At 43.3% G+C, this 22,636-nt stretch overlaps 1 protein-coding gene across 1 annotated transcript in view; it reads left to right on the top strand.

The window, feature by feature from the left end:
• Window positions 1-22,636, top strand: part of EXOC4 (exocyst complex component 4) — a 359,365-nt gene that overhangs the window by 18,062 nt on the left and 318,667 nt on the right. Inside the window, 2 exon segments of the mRNA XM_063153646.1 lie at window positions 3,504-3,693; window positions 10,895-11,089. Coding sequence (XP_063009716.1) covers window positions 3,504-3,693; window positions 10,895-11,089 — 385 coding nt within the window.

Genomic DNA, 22,636 nt, shown 5'->3' with positions numbered 1-22,636 from the left:
ATATGCATGAAGTTAATTAACACTGTTATATAAAGTGGCTGATTGATCAATAAATTGAAGTCAATGCTGATCAACGACAAGGTGGGTTGGCTCCCTTCGCTTTCAACGAGACAGGACAAGCTAAATTCAAATGCAAGGACAAAAAGACTGGGCAACACAATAGAAATCTGCTTTAAAAATAGGGCTGGGATTTGTTAGCAAGCCTGGGTTGGATGGGAATTTGCTGGAGCAGTGGAATCCTCGTGGCATCCTCTGCCATCAGTGTAGTCTTAGCTCTGGAGAGAGATCTTCAGCTTCTGTAACCAACTGCTGGCACTGCTGATGGATTCTGAGGCAAATCCAGAATTGTGAAATTCAATTTGGTTACCAACTTTCCTAGCCTGTGCTCTGGGCCAGTTTGCAGAATTCTCCTACGATCTGTGTGCAGGTCACAGAGGATGGATGTGTTCATTAACTGCTGGCACAGGCAGCCCCAAACTCAACCAAAATGACAATTCCTGAGCTGGATATTCCTTGTGTCCAGTGTAGCCATGCTGAAGAACATTCTTCCAGCAGAAAGAAGCAGTTCTTCACAAAGAAAATGGATTTATCTGTAAGGGCCCTTAACAGAGGATGACTTTCTGCCAGCCCTGCACGTGATTCTCATTTTAGTCTTGGGATGGTTTGGATTGGAAGGGACTTCAAGATGGTCATGGGCAGGGAGCCTTTCACTAAAATTTTTATTTTCTGGGCCCTGAGCAATCTTGTGTAGTGTTCCTACTTCTCAGAGCCTTTTTAAAGAACTTTGGCTAAAATATAATTTAATTTTGTTCTGTGAAAAGCTGATTTGAGACACAGTGTAAAGGTTTGGGAGTAGAATATTAATGTAATAGCACGAGAAAGGATTCCTGTTTCTGTAGCTACCATGGAGCATGAAAGGCAATGAGTTTTATGCTTTGGAAGGAGCTGCTTTGAGGGGACACTCGTGAGGGGCTGCAGCTTCTTCAGGAGGGGCAGCTCTGATCTCTGTGGCAGGGATGGGTCCTGAGGGACTTTATTTCATTTCTCTGCAGGTGCTTTAGAGAGGAGGTTGAGGTTGGATATCAGGAAAAGGTTCTTGCTGCTCTTTCTGGGATTTTTATCCTCTCAAAGGGAGAAGGAGAAGATTGCATTGATTCTTGAATAGAAATCTGGAGTGACATCAAGAAGCTTTGAGCTATGTCCAGTTTCACAAAGTTTTCAGCAGTTTTTGTTGCAATCTCAAACTTAATTGATTTCAATAAAAAGAATTTTTATTGAAAATAAAAATTCTTTTATTACTTACATGATGTTGAGGTTACTACATGATGTTAGAGATTAAAATAATTGAGGGGAAAAATAGAGTCATGGGGCCTTTCCTGTTGTATTGATACATGTTTGAAAACTGACTTGTGGAAGATCTGGATAAATTTGTGATGGATTTCTGTGTGTCCCTGTGACATCCCTACCTTTGGCAGATAAGTTACAGGAACTGCAACATTGCACAAGTTGCACTGATTCCTAAGTCTAAAGTTAGGATTTTTTCCTGATAGATCTTCATAAATAATAAATCAAGAAATATTTCAGCTGTTACATTGTGCCTGTATTAATGACTGTCTGGCAATGTGATAACCAACAGAGAACTTTCACTGAAGAGGAAAAAGAAAAACTCTGAAGGTGTGGGAATCAGAAAAATAGAAACTTCCACAGATATGGAAGGGTTTGATTTGCAGCCTTGGGAGAGGCTTGGATTGATGTAAAAATACAATAGACAGATATTAAGCAGGAAAATCATAAACTTATGTTTCTATCATTGTAAGTAAGAGGATGCCGTAAATAAGTGAGAAACTATATCAGTAATATGGTGAAAAGTTTAGGGGTGTGGTTATAGAGAATAAGCTGAGAGTTCAGAAGTTATAATAAATTATATTTGTGCATGTGAGACAGAAGCCTATTGGACAAAAGAATCTACAATACAGCAGAGGTAAGTGTAGGTGATAGGTTAGAAAAGCAAAATAAAGCCTGTAGCAATTGTCTGTTGGTTTAGAAAGTTCTCTCTTGCCTTGTAACAAAGAAATTTGTGACTGCTCTTGAGCTGTGGCTGACTGCTCGCTCCTTTAAAATCTCACAGCCTCTGAGGCTGATGTTTATCTGAGCAATAAATCGTCCTCAGCCCCAAAATTGTCCACCCTGTGGTGGTGTTCAAGGGGTCCCAGGACGAGGGAAGAGATGAGGATCTGACTCCATGTTTCAGAAGGCTGATTTATTATTTTATGAAATATATTATATGAAAAGAAAATGATAGACTAAAATTACACTAAAGAATAGAAGAAAGGATTTCATCAGAAGGCTAGAAAAGAAAACAATGGAATGATAATAAAATCTCACAGCCTCGACACAGCTGGCTGTCATTGGTCATCAAGCAAAAACAATTCACATGCTGGGTGAACAGTTCTCCAGGTCACATTGCAAAGCAGCAACACATGGAGAAGCTGAAGCTTCCCAGCTTCTCAGGAGAAAAGATCTTGGCAAAAGGATTTTTCATAAAATATGTCTGTGACACCATCCCTTCATTACAAGGGGTGATGATAGTAATATGAAGGGTTTGAAAACTGGCAGAGGACTAAACCATAGCATGGATTATTTTCTCACAGTGCACTGATTTCTGTGGTCATCTTATTACAAGGGTTCCATACTGTTGTCTCCTATCATAAAAGTTCCAAACCTTATTGGTGTTTCTCATGGGCTGCTCCTCAGAGCTCCAACTCTTTCCTCTTCACAAAGCAGCCACTGACTCCAGTTCCTTCTCAACACCACCCCACTCTGTTATAGCATCTTCGTCTCACTGGTTACAGCTGTGGCCTGTTAAAGTCAGGCCTGTTCCTAGTCTTTGATAATTGGCCCAGCTGCAGCTCCTTAGGGGTAAGATCACTTTCTAGACAATTTTTATTTTCTCACATTCTATCTCCCCACAACAAACTGCTTTTCCCATCCCAAATCCAGCAGTGGGATGGAGCCTGTGGCCCTGGGTGTGATTGTCACTCAGGGGCACAGCCCAGCACAGGGTCCTGTTGTGCCTCAGCCCATGGATCCAGCCTGGCCCACCCAGCCTGGTGGGACCCCAGAACTGACTGAAGGTGCCCTTGATCTGCTGGCATCTTATCACAGGGGTTCCATACTGTTGTCTCCTTATCACAAAAGTTCCACACCTTCTTGGTGTTTCTCATGGGCTGCTCCTCACAGCACTGACTCTTTCTGTTTCACAAAGCAGCCACTGACTCCAGTTCCCTTCTCAACACCACCCCACTCTGTTATAGCATCTTCTTCTCACTCAGCTGGGGCCTGTTAAAGTCAGGCCTGTTCCTAATCTTTGATAATTGGCCCAGCTGCAGCTCCTTAGTGGTGAGATTCCTTTCTACACCATCTTTATTTTCTTCTATTCCATCCCCCACCGATCTCTACCTCCTAAACTCCAAATAACGTTGCCATCTTGGTGTCCTCCTCAGGACTTTGTCCAGCAGCGATGACGTGGAGGACAGGGAGAACGAGAAGGGGCGGCTGGAGGAGGCGTACGAGAAGTGCGACCGCGACCTGGACCAGCTGATCGTGCAGCACTACACGGAGCTGACCACGGCCATCCGCACCTACCAGAGCATCACCGAGCGCATCACCAACTCCCGCAACAAGATCAAGCAGGTGCCAGCCCTCAGGGTGCTCCCCGTGCCGTGTGGGATGCGGATTTGTGGAGTTTGTTTATGTTGTGTCTGGGTTTGGACAGCCAGGTGTCTGCTGAGGGAGGCAGGAGCCTGCCCTGAGATGGAGAATGTAAACCCGCTCCCTCTGAGTTGTCGTAATTTTGAAATTAAGGGGCTCTTTCTCCTCTCTTTGGAGCAGGAATAAGAGTTTACTAGGAAAATTCAAATACAAATATAATAGTACAAAATAACCCCGACAGAGTCAGAAATTGCCTGACAGCCTGTGGGTCAGGGTATTGGTGGCAATCTGTCCTGGTTTGAACAGACAGGTGTGTGCTGAGGGAGCCAGGAGCCTCCCCTGAAATGGAGAATGTAAATAAACCCCCTCCCTCTGAATTATTATAATTTTGAAATTAAGGAGCTCTCAGGCAAAGATGTGGGAATAGGAATAAGAGTTTACTAGTAAAATTAAAATACAAATATAATAGTATAAAAAAACACTGACAGAGTCAGAAATTACCTGACACCCTGTGGGTCAGGGTATTGGTGGCAATCTGTCTTGGTTTGGACAGACAGGTGTCTGCTGAGGGAGCCAGGAGCCTCCCCTGAAATGGAGAATGTAAATAAACCCCCTCCCTCTGAGTTATTATAATTTTGAGTATTTTGAAATTGTTATAATTTTGAAATTTTGAGAATTTTGAAATTCCTCTCTTTGAAGCAGGAATAAGAGTTTACTAAGAAAATTCAAATACAAATATAATAGTACAAAAAAACCCTGACAGAGTCAGAAATTGCCTGACAGCCTGTGGGTCACGGTGTTGGTGGCAATCTGTCCTGGTTTGAACTGACAGGTGTCTGCTAAGGAAGGCAGGAGCCTCTCCTGAAATGGAGAATGTAAACACCCTCCCTCTGAATTATTATAATTTTGAAATTAGGAGGAAATGTTGAGAATTTTGAAATTGTTATAATTCTGAAATTTTGAGAATTTTGAAATTCATCTCTTTGGAGCAGGAATAAGAGTTTACTAGGAAAATTAAAATACAAATATAATAGTACAAAAAAATCCTGACAGAGTCAGAAATTACCTGTGGGTAATATCTGACACCCTGTGGGTCAGGGTGTTGGTAGCAATCTGTCTGGGTTTGAACAGCCAGGTGTCTGCTGAGGGAGGCAGGAGCCTCCCCTGAAATGGAGAATGTAAACCCGCTCCCTCTGAATTGTCATAATTTTGAAATTAAGGGGCTCTTTCTCCTCTCTTTGCAGCAGGAATAAGAGTTTACTAGGAAAAGTAAAATACAAATATAATAGTATAAAAAAATACTGACAGAGTCAGAAATTACCTGACACCCTGTGGGTCAGGGTACTGATGGCAAGCTGTCTTGGTTTGAACAGACAGGTGTGTGCTGAGGGAGCCAGGAGCCTCCCCTGAAATGGAGAATGTAAACCCCCTCCCTCTGAATTATTATAATTTTGAGAATTTTGAAGTTGTTATAATTTTGAAATTTTGAGAATTTTGAAATTCCTCTCTTTGGAGCATGAATAAGAGTTTACTAAGAAAATTCAAATACAAATATAATAGTACAAAATAACCCCGACAGAGTCAGAAATTGCCTGACACCCTGTGGGTCAGGGTATTGGTGGAAATCTGTCTGGGTTTGAACAGACAGGTGTGTGCTGAGGGAGCCAGGAGCCTCCCCTGAAATGGAGAATGTAAATAAACCCCCTCCCTCTGAATTATTGTAATTTTGAAATTAAGGAGCTCTCAGGCAAAGATGTGGGAATAGGAATAAGAGTTTACTAGTAAAATTAAAATACAAATATAATAGTATAAAAAAATACTGACAGAGTCAGAAATTGCCTGACACCCTGTGGGTCATGGGGTTAGTGGCAATCTGTCTTGGTTTGAACAGACAGGTGTCTGCTATGGAAGGCAGGAGCCTCCCCTGAAATGGAGAATGTAAACACCCTCCGTCTGAGTTACTATAATTTTGAAATTAGGAGGAAATGTTGAGAATTTTGAAATTGTTATAATTTTGAAATTTTGAGAATTTTAAAATTCCTCTCTTTGGAGCAGGAATAAGAGTTTACTAGGAAAATTAAAATACAAATATAATAGTACAAAAAAATCCTGACAGAGTCAGAAATTACCTGTGGGTAATATCTGACAGCCTGTGGGTCAGAGTATTGGTGACATCTGCCTTGGTTTGAACAGACAGGTGTGTGCTGAGGGAGGCAGGAGCCTCCCCTGAAATGGAGAATGTAAACCCGCTCCTTCCGAATTGTTATAATTTTGAAATTAAGGGGCTCTTTCTCCTCTCTTTGGAGCAGGAATAAGAGTTTACTAGGAAAAGTAAAATACAAATATAATAGTATAAAAAAATACTGACAGAGTCAGAAATTACCCGACACCCTGTGGGTCAGGGTACTGATGGCAAGCTGTCTTGGTTTGAACAGACAGGTGTGTGCTGAGGGAGCCAGGAGCCTCCCCTGAAATGGAGAATGTAAACCCCCTCCCTCTGAATTATTATAATTTTGAGAATTTTGAAGTTGTTATAATTTTGAAATTTTGAGAATTTTGAAATTCCTCTCTTTGGAGCATGAATAAGAGTTTACTAAGAAAATTCAAATACAAATATAATAGTACAAAAAAACCCTGACAGAGTCAGAAATTACCTGACACCCTGTGGGTCAGGGTACCGATGGCAATCTGTCTTGGTTTGAACAGACAGGTGTCTGCTAAGCGAGCCAGGAGCCTCTCCTGAAATGGAAAATGCAAACCCCTTCCCTCTGAATTATTATAATTTTGAAATATTAATTTGAAATATTCATAATTTGAAATATTAATAATAAAATCTTGTGACTGACCAGAGAGTCCAACACAGCCAGACTGTGATTGGCCATTAATTAAAAGCAACCAAGCTGGACCAATCCCAGATGCACCTGTTGCATTCCACAGCAGCAGATAATCATTGTTTTTCTTTTCCTCTGAGGCTTCTCAGGAGAAAAATCCTGGCAAAAGGGATTTTTCAGAAAATATCATAGTGACATGGATGGCATCTTGGCATGAGGAATTCCTGCCTGGGCTGGCATTGCCAGAGCAGCTGGGGCTGCCCCTGATCCCTGCAGTGCCCAAGGCCAGGCTGGAGCAGCCTGGGATGGTGGGAGGTTTCCCTGCCCACAGCAGAGGTTGAAAGATGATTTTTAAGCTTTCAGCCCCACATCTTGTCATGACTTTAGTTCTAAGCCAGGCCTGAATAGCAGTGACTCTGTCACTACAGGACCATCCATTCCCACCATTGTCCCCAGCTGTGTTTCACTGGCAGCATTTCCAGCAGGATCTCCCTGAGAACAGGAGTTGTTAAAAGTCAAACTGAGAGGTGGATGTGAAGCACAAAGCTCTGCAGTGCCCCTGTTCATTTATTGTCTGGGCATGTTGCTCTCAGGTTTTTGAAGTCTCCAGGGCTGCTGAGCTCACACCTTTCCATCTCATCTTTTCATGTTTTGCTATCTTGGACTTCAGCCACCTCCTGAATAGTCTGGGTGATTCATCATCTTGCTTTTTGCTCACAGATTTTGAATTTTGATGCTGTTTCCAAGCTCAGCTGTGTTGTGTGAACGCCCATGAACTCTGTGCCCCCGAATCTTTCTGCATTTTGAGTGCTCACACTTTAGGGTCTGGTGCCAGTAAATAACTCTGGCACTCCTGCCTGGGGACTTGTTTGAGCTGCTCTGTCCCTGCAGCAGAGCAGAGTTCTTTGGGCTCCTATTTTGCACTTCCTTTGCAGTTTGCTGTTCCTAAACTTTGCAAAACAGGCACCAGATTTTTCTTACTTCAGTTTGTTTCCTGGCTCTGTGGCAGTCTCAGCTTAAAACCTTTCCCAGAAGTGCTTTAGGAGCAGCAAATTTTTACCCTTGGTGGGTTACACACTGACCCTTCTGGCTTTGAAAATTCATTTAACATTTTCAAAGAAAATGAGAGCATTCTGCTGCTTTCCAAGGGTAAGAGTTCATCCCAGGATTTATGGACAAAGCTCAGCGCTCTGAAAGCAGAGATCAATTCCACTAAATTTGAAACCAACTGTAGGCAGTGTTCTGGTTCCACACAGTGTGCAGAGCTTTGCAGAGGTCAACACAAGCAGAGAGTGGTGTGACCTTTGGGTCCCACCTAGGAGAGCGACTGTGAGGGTGAGGGACCTTTTGGTATTTAAGTTTGCTTATTGGTTTTGGTCAATATGCATTGAAGTGGTTGTGACCTGAGCTCACAGGAGGCCCCAGATCTGGTTTGTCATCAATCTGTGTTACACTCTGGGGCTTGTTCTTTGTGTTCCCCTCTGTGCAAGGTGGGAGCTGTGCAAGGGACAGAGATTCCAGATCCTTCTGGGGCTCAGAGTCTCTGCTGCTCACAGTGACCCTGAGATGTGTTAGAAAGTCTCTTTTTCCAGCCCAGCAGCTGAAGAAGGAGTCAGGATCCCTCTGTTCTCATTCTCAAGGTTGTTTTATTATTTTTTATCTATCAAATTCTCTCTCTGGCCTGCTGACGTCTGTCCAGCAGCTCAGACAGAGGCCCACTGACCACCCTGGGGTGGTGTTAACATTTTATACTAAAAACTATGTGTACAATATTTACCATAACTTCCCAATCCCTATCACCTATGTTAGACAGTGAGTTTCTGCCCTAAACCAATCCAAAAGTGCCACCATCACCCAGAAGATGGAGGCCAGGAAGAAGAAGGAAGAAGGACAGGGCACACTGAAATTCCTCCATCTTGGGACCCCATTCTAAAAACCCCAAAATCGATTTTTCACCCTGTGACAAACTAACTATTATTCTACTTAAACTCTCTCGACTTGTAATTGTTCATAGAAAGGTGGTAATTTGCTCCAAGGGTCATAATCAAAGTCACAGGGGTCTTGGGCTCTGTGCCAGGGTCTCTGAGCCCCCTGGCAGGGGCTGGAGCCCTCCAGGACAGCCAGAGGGATGTCCTGGCTTCCAACATCTGGGGATTTGCCTTTTCTAGTCAATTCTTGTCTGGACTCCTGGTGGGAAAGGTTTAGTTTTGGGTTTAGCTACAGAGGTGTTGCCTCTGTAAAACTGAATTATGAAGCAGAACCAATTTGGGCTCTCAAGGGAAGTTCATTTTAAAGATCTGCTGTTCATTCCTTGCCCTGCTCCAAGTATTGTGAGCTGGGGTCTCTGTACAAATCACCAACAGGACAGGGCTGCTGGGAACGTGCCTTGAGCTGTTTGATTTTCCAGCACCAGCCTCATTCCATGGCTGTGGCAATGGGAAGATGCCCTCAGCTCACACCCCAGGCAGCAGACACAGAACTCAATGTCACAGCTCACTTTTACAGTTTTGTGACCAATCCCACACAGCAAAAGCACATTGACAGCAGTTCCATCCAACCACTGTAAGCACAGGTGCCTTTGGTTAAACAATGCTGGCTTATTTCAAATCCAATCCCTGCTTGTGAGCCTTCAACACAATGCACAGAGCTCTGTTATCAACTTAGAACTCCCTCATATCTCACTGATAAACTTTCCTGCAGCTTAGGGAGTTATTCTAGACAAGCATCAATACATTCAGCATCAATACCATTGTTCTATTTCTCATTACTTTTCTACTTTCACATCATTTTTCTGCTGACCAATCTCATGGCTGCTGCTCAGCTCCAATCACAGTTCTGCTGTCTCTGAGCTGCCTTTTGCAGCTTTCCCAAAACCCTCTGAATTTATGGATTCCCAGCCCCAGCTGTGGATGGAGTTGATGATCTTTCTTGCAAGGACAGGAGCAGGAATGTCTGCTGAGATTGCTCCTGCCCCCATGGTTGTTTGCTGACCTAATTTGGCTCTCTGGAGCTGCAGTCCACTGATGGAGCAGTGCCAGGCCAGTGGAACATTTCCAATTAATGTATTGAACTGGGATTAGATGTGAAATGATCTCTGTGTGTGTTTTACTTTGCCTCTGCTTTTTAGGACACTCCTGGATGAGGGTTTTTTGTTGGCTGAGGATTTTTCTGTGCTTCTCTTTTCAGAAGGACATTTTGGAGTGCAGTATTGAAATCTCACACTCTCCAACCTCTGCACAGAGGCTGTTTTATGGAGCTGTTTTTATTTACCACTGTCCAATATTTGTCCACTGATGTGTTTTTCACATAGATTTTTTTTTTCAGGTGAACAAGGTAGGAGAAAGTGCAGCTGAAGTGGGATTTGTGGAGTGCTTTAAAGGCTCATTATTTAAAAATAAATTGAAGGGCTCCTTCTGAGTGTCTCTCTTCATGTGTAATTCAGTGAGAGCTCAGCCTGAGAAAAGGTTGGGCCCCAAGTATTCATAAGTTATCACAAAACAAGAGTGGTGTGAAGGCAATGTGTGAAGCTGTGCTGCTAATTGCTTCCACATTTTAGTATGGATTGTTGATTTGCATTAAGCAGGAAAAGCTAGCTGACCTTAGCAGGGAGAATCTGAAAGCAGGGAATGCTGTGAGGTGAGAGAATGGAGAAGGAAAACTCTTGGTGTTGCCTGAATGGAGAAAAATTAGAGATTTTGCCACTTGGATGATGGCATCAGGCTCAGAACCAAGCTGCATTCCAGTTTGGGTTTGTAAAGGCTTGATAAATAATGGAAATGCTGATTTGAACTCATAAATGTTCTGATTAAAACTTCCAAAAAAACCCTGGTAATGCTCAAGTTATTGGGAAAATGGTTTTACTCTTAGCTGGTCTTGTTTCAGAGAAAAAAACCCACCAAATTTGAAGAAAGGAGGAGCCTGCCAAAAGATTTAATAGGCAGATGGAAAATGTTTGCAGCAGGAAAATTAGCGGTGGCTTATTTGCTTCCACAGAAAATGAGATTCTTGCTGTTTGCCAAATACTGAATTGGTTTTTGGGACATGGCTTTGGTTGTGGTTAACAGGACCTGAGTTTCATTGGATTTGTTCATTTGTTCATTGTGGTGCTTCAGCTAAATTTTCACAATAAAGAACATTTCACTATGAGAGAAATGAGTTGTTAGGGAGTTTTTAGGGTCTGTAAAGTTCCCCTCAGCCAAGACAGCACGAAGCAAATCGGATTTGGTTTTACCCTGGTGATATTTTTGATATTCCTAAGAAAGTAAATTTGGAATTCCTACTAAAACCAAAGTGGGGAAGGGCTGCTCTCATTGCAGGGACAGCTGCCATTAACCCTTGCTGTGCTGCTGCAGGTGAAGGAGAACCTGCTGTCCTGCAAGATGCTGCTGCACTGCAAGCGGGACGAGCTGCGCAAGCTGTGGATCGAGGGCATCGAGCACAAGCACGTCCTGAACCTCCTGGATGAGATTGAGAACATCAAGCAGGTCCCTCAGAAGCTGGAGCAGTGCATGGCCAGCAAGCGCTACCTCAACGCCACCGACATGCTGGTACTGCTTTTTGTCCCCCTTTTTTGTCCCCCTTTTTTGTCCCCCTTTTTTGTCCCCCTTTTTTGTCCCCCTTTTTTGGCCCCTCAGTTTTGGCTCCTGTTTTTATCCCCCTTCTATCCCATTTTTGCCCCCTTTTCATCCCCCTTTTGGGCCTCCCTTTTTGCCCCCTTTCCATCTCCTTTTTGGTCCCCCCTTTTTGTTCCCCCCCTTTTTCCCTCCCATTTTTGTTCCCCCCTCTATCCCCTTTTTGCCCTCTTTTCACCCCCTTTTCATCCCCCTTTTGGGCCCTCCTTTTTGGTCCCCTTTTTGCCCCCTTTTCATCCCCTTTTTGGTCCCCCCTTTTTGTTCCCCCTCTATCCCCTTTTTGCCTTCTTTCCACCCCCTTTTTTGTCCCCCCCTTTTTTGTCCCCCCCTTTTTTGTCCCCTCCTTTGCCCCCCTTTTTTTGCCCCCCCTTCCCCCTTTTCCCCCCCTTTTTTGTTCCCTCCTTTGTTCCCCCTTTTTCCCCCTCACTTCCCCCCCCCTTTTTGCCCCCTTCCCCCCCTTTTTGCCCCCTTCCCCCCCCTTTTTTCCCCCCCTTTTTGCCCCTCCGCTTTTTTGCCCTCCTCTTTTTTGCCCCCCCCTTTTTGCCCCCCCCTTTTTGTCCTCCATCCCCTTTTTGCCCCTTTTCTGTCCTCTTTTCATCCTCTTTTCCCCTTTTTTTGCCCCTTTTCTTGTCCCCTTTCCATCCCCTTTTTGTCCCCCTTTTGCCCCCTTTTCCCTCCCATCTCCTCTTTTGCAGTCTCATACTTCATTTCAAAATTAATTTTCCAGACTTCTGCCTGGATCATCATCTTTCTTACAATCTCACCAATTATTTCAAACCCATTTTTACAATATAAGGAGCTGTCCTGTGTCCTCTTTCCTCCCCAGAATGCACTCACAACTTTGGTCATTATTCACAGGGGAGGTTCTTGCACAGTTTAGGTGGCTTTGCCTCATTGTCTGCATGAGATGACAAGTCTGAAGGTTTAGGTTGAGGATTAGGAGGAATTTCTTCACAGAAAGGGTGATCAGAGGTGGGAATGAGCTGTCATGAGGGGTTTGGAGTCCCCACTCCTGGAGGTGTCCATGGAATCCTGGATGTGGCACTCAGTGGTGGGGATTTACCATAGGTTGGACTTCATCACCTCAGACATCTTTTCCACCCTAATTGGATTTGTGACTTTGTGATTTCTTTTCTGCTTACTTCCAGCTCCTGGTTCATCTCTTTTTCTCCCTTCAAGTGTTTTTTCTCTTCAGTTCCATCTCTTTTATTAGCTTGCTATGCAGTTCCAGTCTTGTCCAGTACAGTAAAATCAGGATGCCCCCAATTAAGAAATGACTGGCATCTGACTTCAGTGATTTAGAATGCTTTCTTAAGCATTCTAATGCTTAATAAATAATTGCTTTATTAAACTATATTATATTACATTATACTGCACTGCATTAAAGAAATGCTATACTACAAAAAATACTAAAGAAAACTTGTGACAATCAGGGCACAGCTTTTTCCAATTGGCCAAGGAAACAAAACAATCCTCAGCAAAATCTAATTGACAAATCACTTCAGGTAAACAATCTTCTTAACACATTCCACATGAGCAAAGCAACAGGAGCAGAGAACAGAAATAATAATAGTTTTTCTCTTTTTCTTTCTGTTTTTTCCTTCTTTCTCCAGGAAAAAACTTTGAGAGAGCGAATGATTTCTCTCTGTTCAGAGAATGTAAATGCCACAGTCCAGGAGTTTCCTGGACTCCTCTAATAACAATCTTTCTTTTTCTAAACTTAACAAGCACATTTCCTGACCAGGCTCCAGTCCTTCCTTTCCTGGACCTGTCTTTAGGAATTAAAAACAGGAGAGGTGATTTTTCTCTTCTCTGCTCAGTGCAGTCCTGGCCTCTCCAGCAAAGACAGGTGGAGTTACTGGGTCCAGGCCAGAGGGGATTACAGGGATTGTTAAGGAGCATCTCACACATGGAGAGAGGCTGGGAGAATCCTCAGGGAGATGTTTTTCATGGTTTTTATTGTTTCATGTAAGGGTGCAAAGAAAACAGGGCCATACTCTGTTTTATGGTGCCCAGGGATGGGAGAAGAGAAATGGGCACAGCCTGAAACACAAGGAATGGTTTGACCCTAAACCAACTCTATTTTACTGTAGGGATGGTTGAAAACTTGAACAAATCCAAGCTCTACAACCCAGAGAGGTTTTGGAGTCTCCCTGTGTGGAACATTTCCAAATCCGATCAGGACACGGCTCTGGGTGCCCGTGCTTGGGCAGGGAAGTGGATTTGATGTTCTCCACAGGTCCTTTCCATCCTGACCCACAAAAAGTGGAGGCAAAGGTACTACCCCTTAAACCAGCCCTTTTTTACTGTAGGGATGGTTGAAAACTTGAACAAGTTCAAGCTCTAAAGACCCAGAGAGGATTTGGAGTCTCCCTGTGTGGGAAATTTCCAAATCTGATCAGGACAGGGCAGGGCAGTGGATTTGATGTTCTCCACAGGTCCTTTCCATCCTGACCCACAAAAAGTAGAGCCAAAGGTACTACCCCTTAAACCAGCCCTTTTTTACTGTAGGGATGGTTGAAAACTTGAACAAATTCAAGCTCTACAACCCAGAGAGGATTTGGAGTTTCCCTGTGTGGAACATTTCCAAATCCGATCAGGACATGGCTCTGGGTGCCCGTGCTTGGGCAGGGAAGTGGATTTGATGTTCTCCACAGGTCCTTTCCATCCTGAACCACAAAAAGTAGAAGTGCTACCTCTGTTTCTTACTCCTCTTTGCCAGTCAGTGCCTTTAAGGCCATCTTTTTATTGCTTTATTTTGTTGTTTTTTTCCCCTTCACTGCCCTTTGTTGTCTCTCTTAGCTGTGCCTGTTCACTTCTTTTTAATAAGTCATTACCCAACAGGAGAAAGAGCTGAAAATTGTCACTCTGAGCTTTAATTTCCTCCTTTTTGCTTTATTTTATTTCATCTTAAACATGACTTTGTAAACCTTACCTTGTTCCCTGTGCTGGATTTCCCACAGCTGGATGCCACTCCCATCCCAAGGCCTATGGAACCCACCAGATTTTTGTTGTTTCTGTCCCATCCTCGTGTCTGGTTTCACTCTGCCATCACCTTCCTTTTGTTTTTCTGTTCCTCCTCTTCTCCTGTGCCAGTGCTGCTGCAGTTACAGGATTGTGGAAAGGTTTGGGTTGGAAGGGACCTGAAATTCCACCCAGTGCCACCCCTGCCATGGCAGGGACACCTCCCACTGTGCCAGGGGGCTCCAAGCCCTGCCCAGCATGGCCTTGAGCAGCTCCAGAAATAAAAATCAAAGTGTGGTGTTTGCCTGATATTTTCAATTGTCAGATGTGAAAAAGGAGGTGGAAATTAAGGGTGTCCAGTGTAGGTACCAAAATATGATACTCACAGTTGCCACCAGTATGTGTTGAAATGTTGGTGGTTTTTTTCCACCAGTTTTCTTGGTTTGGTTGCTTTTTGGGTATTTTTTTTTTCTTTTTGAGGGTTCTTTTTGAATTAAAAAAATCTTTTCAAAATGCCAGACAAGTCATCTATTTCCTATTCGAAATCCATGTTAGGAAGTGTAAAAAGAAAAATAACCCTGCTTAAGATTTCTCATCCATTATGCTTTAGAAATGGTTTTCAACCTGTGTATTTGATCTTTACTGCTTTGCAATATTTTGTATACGGTTATTTTAAATATAAACACTTCTGTGTGTATAAATTTGTGTGCTTGGGTAAAGTTGCCTGTGGCTATGAGGGAGAGACAGCATTAGATCTCTCTGATTTATGGAACTTCTGCAGCATTTCTGCTGCTGCTCTGTTTGGTTGGTTTTTTTTTTTTTGTTTTCAGCAGAGCAAATATTTTCTAATAAATCAAATAGTAATGATATAAAAAGCAGCTGTTAGTCCATGAGCTTTTTTGAATATATATCAAGGAATGCAGAGAAACCTCAAGTGGAAATTGAACACTCAATTTCAGCCACTCATTGACACTTGCAATTCTCATTTGAAGACAAATGTGCCTGTATAAAGAAACAGTAATTCACCTGCATTTGGAGCTTTTCCCTGGCCAAAAATCACTGCAGGCTCGTTGGCTTTTGCCATCTTGTGTTAACAGAGCTGTGATGTTGTAATCACTCACAGGCTGGGGATAATTCCCTTCTCCTGTGATATGATGGGAACATGATGTAAAATCATTGCTGATGTGTCAGGGAGGCACGGTGTCCATAGATCTGCCTGTCCTTTGGTTTCATCCCTCAAGGTAAAACCAGCTGCTGGTGGCTCAGGAGAGGCCCCGAGTGCTCTCCCAGCCCTGATTGATGCTGTTCCTGCAGCCCTGTGATCCAGAACCAGCCCTTTGCATCCTCCCAGCCTGCTGCACCCCATCCCTGCAGCCTGCTCTTTGTATTCCGCTCACATTAATTGAAGTAATTTTGCCACTGAAGCGTGTTTCAAACCTCTGCATTTAAATTGAAATTTTAATTCCCTTATTGTTTGGAGAAGAAGGCTGAGGATGGCTTGTTACAGGTTTCATTATCACTCAAAACTCTCCAGCTGCTGGTTCTAATGTGCAGTGACTGAGTAATGCAGGCAAGGATTGTTAATAAAAGACTGGCAGCTTTTCCCAGTTGGATAAACACAATGCAGAGGTACTTTGTGACAGCTTACATTTGTATGAAGTTAAATTATTTTTTTTTTAAGTGACAGCTTTTTTTTTTTCCTTTCTGATTCTGTATCCAGCCAGAGCAGCACACAAATATCTGATGTTCCTGTTGTGTGTTCCTCCAGCATCTTGATAATTCCAGGAGCACAGGTTTGCTGTCCTATAATTGCACATTACAGGGTGTCTAAAAGAACCCTTTGAATTGTGAAGCTTTGGAGAATTTGGGAATGTCTGGAGCAGATAAAATGCCTGTTGGAGCTGGAATGCATTTATTTTCCATTTCTTTATGTGCCTTTTTGATGGAGTGAGTTTGTACATTTGCCTGAAATGGAGCTGCTTTTTCACGCGCTGAATTCCTGACAGCAATATTCACTTTTATGGGGCACTTCAGCCATTTGTGGGTGCTTTTTGTTTAATGTAAAGCAAGAAAAGGGTGCAGGGGGGACCTCCTGGCTCTGCACAGGTCCCTGCCAGGAGGGGACAGCCAGGGGGGAACAGGGACAGGAAGAAGAAATGGCCTCAGGCTGGGCCAGAGGAGCCTCAGGGGGAATTTTGGGAGAATTCCTTCATGGGAAGGGCTGTGGGGATGGAGTCCCCATCCCTGGAGGCATTTAAAGCCATGTGCAAGTGGCACTTGGGGACATGGACCAGTGGTGGCCTTGGCAGTGCTGGGAATGATCTGAGGGCTCTTTTCCAACCTAAACCATTCCATAATCCTGTGATCGCTACTGAGGGGAAATTCTGAGCCAGGAGGAGCTTCCTGAGGACAGTCTGCAGGGAGGGGAGTGAGGAGGGACCAGGGACACTGCCACCTCCACTGTCACACCAGGGACACTGCTGTCACTTCCCTGGGAGCCTGAGCTTGGCTGCTGGAATGAGGAATCCAAGCTCTTGCAGAGGAGAAGTTCTGGGAGTGCTCCACAGCACCAGGAACCAGAGCAGAGATCAGCAGAGGCCAGGACAGGAGATTCACCCTTGCAGGAAACAGTTTCATGTCCAACCTCCCCAGCACTGGGCTGTGCACTGATTATGCTCTGCATAGTAATTAATAAATTAATTAGCTCAAGATCTGTGCTGTTACTTTAATTCCTCTGATTCCGCTGTTGACACATGTGGTCCCCATAGAAAAAAAATTAATATTTCCCATTTGTTTCTATAATTTAAAAGCTGAAATGCTGAAAACAGTGAAGAAATATTGTTGAATAAAACAATTTAAGGTCATGTCATACAATTAAATAAAAACTTCAGGCTGCTTTGGTTTTGTGTGTGGATTTGCCCTCGTGGCAGGGAATAAACACTGAAACTGCAGAAATCTCTCCATGGGGTAAGAGGGAGGATCTTTGCTATTTCCACCTGATTTTTTTTATTAGGAAGACAAAAGGAAGAATGAAGGTGGGAAGAAGGAAGGATGGAGCTTTTTGATTATTCTTCTCTTCCCCCACCCCTGTGTTCCAGAGTGAGGAATTGGTGTTTTCCTCACGGGCTCATCCTTCTCCTGTGTCTTTTCCCCAGGAAATGAAAAGCTGTCAGTATTTTGTTTCTCCAGAAGCAGGGAATGCTCCAACACCTACTTTGCTTTCTTTTCCAGTGTTAAAGACTTAAAATTTAGGTTTTTAATGTCAGGAAATTAATTATATATATATATATATATATATATATATATATATATATATATATATTTGCTCTGCTTTGTGATGTGAGTAACAGCAGGAGGATTTTTTGGAGCTGATTGCTTTCTCCCTGCACATTTGGCATTTTATAAAAAAAGTGGGTTTGTGTTTTTAAAGGCAAGATTTACAACACAGCTGAGTGACTGGGTGACAGCCGGGGCAGAACAGGAAGGGCTGTTGAAAAGTGGAAATGCTGTGCAGAAATCATGGAATTCCAGAATGGTTTGGGTTGGAAGGGACATTAAATCCCATCCCAGCCATGGCAGGGACACCCCCACCATCCCAGGCTGCTCCAGCCCCAGTGCCCAACCTTGGCCATTGCAGGGATCAGGGGCAGCCCCAGCTGCTCTGGGAATCCCTTCCCAAAATCCCACCCCAGGCTCCCTCTCCAGGGAATTCCCTCCATTCCCAGCTCTCCCAGCCTGCCATTGGATCCATCCCCACCCCGACTCCTCTCTGGGAAGGGATTTTGGGATCTGGGGGCTTCACTGGCAATCTCAGCACTCCAGGAAGGGTCTCCCTTCCCTTCTCCATCCCCAACTTCCATAAAAATCCCTGGGGATGGATTCTGAGTGTCCCAAATCCCAGAATGGTTTGGGTGGGAAGGGCCCTTCAAGCCCATCCCATTCCAATGCCACCATCCCAGGCTGCTCCAGCCTGGCCTTGGGCACTGCAGGGATCAGGGGCAGCCCCAGCTGCTCTGGCAATGCCAGCCCAGGCAGGAATTCCTCATTGCCAAGATGCCACCCATGGCTGCCCTCTGGCAGTGGGAGCCATTCCCTGGGTGCTGTCCCTGCAGGCCTTGTCCCCAGTCCCTCTGCAGCTCTTCTGGAGCCCCTGCAGGCCCTGCAATGTGCTGGGAGCTCTCCCTGGAGCCTTCCCTGCTCCAGGGAACATTCCCAGCTCCCCCAGCCTGACACTGGATCCATCTCCTCTCCCAGACATTCATGGACCCAGGGGCTTCACTGGGAATCTCAGCAAACCATGAAGGGTCTCCCTTCCCTTCTCCTCTCTTTTCTCTCCCCATTTTCCGTAAAAATCCCTCAGGATGGATTCTGAGTGTCCCAAATCCCAGAATCCCAGAGCACTTTGGGTGGGAAGGGACCTCCAAGCTCATTCCAGGGACACCTCCCCAGTCCCAGGGGGCTCCAATCCTTCCCTGACCATTGCAGGGATCAGGGGCAGCCCCAGCTGCTGTGGGGAATGAGTGAAGGTGGCACAGGAAAAGGAGATAGAGGAGAAATCAATCAAGGCTGGGACAGCGTGGAGAAGAGTGAGGACAAGAAGCCCCACTTGCTGTGGGGAGTCAAACAAGGGCTTTAAAATAATGAAATTTTTTTGCTCTGTGTGCAAAATATTTACTCCTCCCATAACAAACATCTCATTGCAGAGCAGCTGGGGCTGCCCCTGATCCCTGCAATGGCCAAGCCAGGCTGGAGCAGCCTGGAACAGTGGGAGGTGTCCCTGCCATGGATGAGCTTTAACAACCCAAATTCTGATTCTCTGTCCCCCTCAACAACCTCCTCTGCATTCCACATTAATCCTCTGGAAAATCCTTTGGAGTGCCAACACCTCATTGCAAAACTGGCTGTTTGTTAGCCCTGGGCATGGCTGAGATGTAAAAATATCATTTTTATTACCTGGCTGCAGCTGCCACCTGTGGCTGTCCTCAGGATGGCACAAGGAAAACCTTTCAATTAAAAATGCCTTGTAGTGAGCAGAGTTCTTACACCTGAAGGAGCCTGGAATAATGAAATAAATAAAAAATAACAATGCAGTTCTCAGCCTGCATTTTATTTACTGCCTGCCTTTCGGCTGGAACAAGGAAAATCAATAAAAACACTTTTCATTTGCTTTCTGCATTCCTGAGTGCAGCTCTGGGATTGGTGCCATGGAAGAGTTTTATATTTTGGAATGAAGTGGAAATAAGAGAGCTGGGTTTGTTTGGGATCCTGTAGAGATGAAACCTATTTAAATTTACCTGTAAAAACTCAGACCATCCTGGGTTTTTATAGGTAAATTTAAATTTTAGCTCTGCTTGAAATTCTCTTTTGAGAAGTGAAATCTCTCATTTCCTGTGCGGTTTCTGTTAATTGTTAATGATTGGCAAATCTGATTTCTTAAGGTGAAAGACTGATGAGGAAGAGACACCTTGTTTTTTGTTAATTTTATTAATTTTTTTCTTTTTTTTTGTTAATTTTATTAATTCTATATATACCTGGAATATGTTCTGATGATTCCAAAAACCATGGAAATCATGGGATTTGTGTGTCTGAAAGGTCTGGGGCCACACAAGGAGGATCTGAGGGTATTTGGTTTGTCCAGATTGAGTTTGATAGAATACTGATAAGTTCTTTATGCAACAAGATTTGGGGTTTTATTCTTTGATCACTTTTCACCTCTCCTGTGTAATTTTTTCCTATTTTTTCCTTAAATTTAAGATTTTTAAAAAATATTTAAGAATTTTTTTTTAATATTTAAGACTTTTTAAATTTTTTTTTTTCCTTAAATACTGCTTTTTTTCTTTTTTTAATAAACTTTAAGCTAGTTTTAAACACATTAGAACATGGAATTTCCCTTAAAAACACTTTATTTTTTTATTTCCATTGTTATCAATGACTTGCTCTCACTCTTTCCTGCTGTAATTTGCATTTTTAGGGCAGTTTCTTGCATGAAGTTTTAGTACCTAAAGCTGATTTACATGGCCACGTGCTTGACCCCAGCTCTCCTCAGAGCATCAGCAGGGGGCTCTTGGCTCTGCTAATAACAACCCTTCATTTCAGCTGGTAAAAGCTTCCTTAATAACAAATTTAATAAAAAAATCAGGTGGAGCAGAGTTTGAATACAGAGGATGCTTTTCCAGCAATCACTGAGCTGTCCAGGAATTCTTTTTAAAATCTGGGATGTTGAAGAGAATTTTATCCCCAATAAAACTTTGCAGCAACACCATGAAAAAATTGTTGAAGGGTTATGGGACACTGTAAAATAATCCAGGTTGAATAAATCTGGAGAAATAAATCTGATTGAACTGCTTTGAAAATGCAGCTTTAAAGCTGGCGGAAAGGTGTAATAAATTCAGTTTTCACTGAAGCATTTTTGAAACATTTGGGATGAAAATGGAAATGAGAAGTGAAAGGAAAAAGTCTTGGATAATTCTGCCATTTCAGCGAAGTCATTTGTCCATGCTGGTGGAGGAATTGCAGAATTTGTGTTCAGGTCCAAGTGAGCAGTTGGATAAACCTCTTGTTTTTAGCCCCTCTCTTCCTTGAGCTCCACTTTTGGTTCCAGCACTTTGTGGCTAGAAAGACATTGATGAATTACAGGAGTGGAGGAGGAAGGGGAATGATTGATGGGTGACTGAGGCAAATGCAAAAGAATTAAATTTCTCTAGCTGGAGGAAAGGACAGCAAGTGAGGAACATAATTTTATAAATATTTAAAAGTTGGCAGAGGGAAAACAGTGTTTGGTCATTGCCATTGGAGCACTTCAGAGAAATTAAATCTGTTTGTCCTTTGTGTTAAGGTGTTTCAGCCAGGTTTGTCCAACATAACACTTCTATTTTATTTGTATATTTTTTTGTCTCCTTCCCCCCTCAGATCAGTTTGCTTGTCCCAGGATGAGCTGTTTTCCTGCAATCTGAGCACTTTTATTGTGTGTGTGTGTGTGGCTCAGAATCTTCCAAAGTGATTTTCCAACCCTCTCAGCTTCAGTCATGTGTGTGAGTCCCCCCCTTTTTGTGCTTCATTTGCTCACAAATCCTTTCATGCCATGGAGGGGAGTCACTTCCGCTCTTCCCAAAATATTGCAAAGAAAAATAATCATAATTTACAGCTCTTTGCTTTTTTGCTTGTTGATTCTTACAAGATTTTAAAGGGTGAACAAAACTGGGAGCAATTTCTTCCCTCACCTGGATGTCCACCCAGTGCTGTCCATCAGCTCCTCACTAATCCTCATCCCCTGGGTTCCTTTGCTCCTTTTCCTGTTTTTAGGAATATCAGCAATTTTCAGGAACATCATCACTGATCTCTGGTTCTTTTCCTGTTTTCCATAATTTTACCTGAAGACTCTGCTTTAGGATCACCAGGGTGGTTTTAAAGTTTAGGACCATCTTAATAATTCCTATTCACTGATTTGTTTTGATGCTTCCTCACACTGTGCTGTGGCAATTTGGTACCAGACAATTCCCAAACCCTGAATTTATTATTTTTTAAGTTTTCCTTGTATCCCATTATTTGGCTGGCCCATCCTCAAAGGCCATCACTTTTCAGCTTCATCCTGATTCACTTTGCAACCAAAACACTGCAACAAATCTACAGATGAAACACAGCCTTGATAAAACTTGATAGCCTTGCTAAAGCTTGTGTCAAGGTTGTAATTAAAAGATATTAAATCCAAAAGATATATCCAAAAGGTACTGGAATTGAAAACCATTATATCCAAAAGATTTTGGAATTAAAACCACAGCCTTGATAAAACTTGTCAAGGTTGGAATTAAAGGATATAAATGCAATTTAAAGCAGGTTTAATCATGTGCTTGTTAAGTGTTGCCAGCAGTGGAGGGTTTGAGGGCTTCACAAGCTTTGGGTTTTTGGAATTCTGTGATTCCAACCATTCTGTGATTCCCTGCATTGTCCATCAAAAATGTGGGGATTTTGCAGCCTTAAATTCAGGAGCTCCTTGCTTATTTCATTGCTAATAAACTTAGGAGTCACTTGGAGGTTTGAGGTGGGTAAAAATAGAGAACACGAACAAACCCTGCTGAAGTGAACATTTTCTCTCTGCTCTCCAGGTACAACTCATGGCAAACTGCTTTATTTATTCCCCTCCCTTTTCTCAAGTTGTTTGTTCCATGCCTTTTGCTCAGTCTGTCACACTGCTGTGCCAGGCACTGGGTGGCACAGGGATGGGGTGGCACAGGAATTTGGTGGCACCTGGGAGTGTTTCTTGCTGCTGTTCTCTCTCTCAGTGTTGGATTATGCTCTTTTCTCACCCAGAGATGGGGCAGCTGAGAGGTGTTTTAAAAACTTTCATTCCATTTTCAGTCTCATGTGAAGAGTGAGACAATACAGATGTTATAATTCACCCCATCACAATCCGAAGCCAATTATTTCCTAATTACAAGACATTGTAAGTGTTTCTTGGTCTGTATTCTTGCTGTAAATGCTTTAAATGCCAATCACCTAAAA

This window comes from Melospiza melodia, chromosome 4 (genome assembly GCF_035770615.1).
Source record: "Melospiza melodia melodia isolate bMelMel2 chromosome 4, bMelMel2.pri, whole genome shotgun sequence".
In the NCBI taxonomy this organism is placed as follows: Eukaryota; Metazoa; Chordata; class Aves; order Passeriformes; family Passerellidae; genus Melospiza; species Melospiza melodia.
This window is presented reverse-complemented; position numbering and strand designations above follow the sequence as displayed.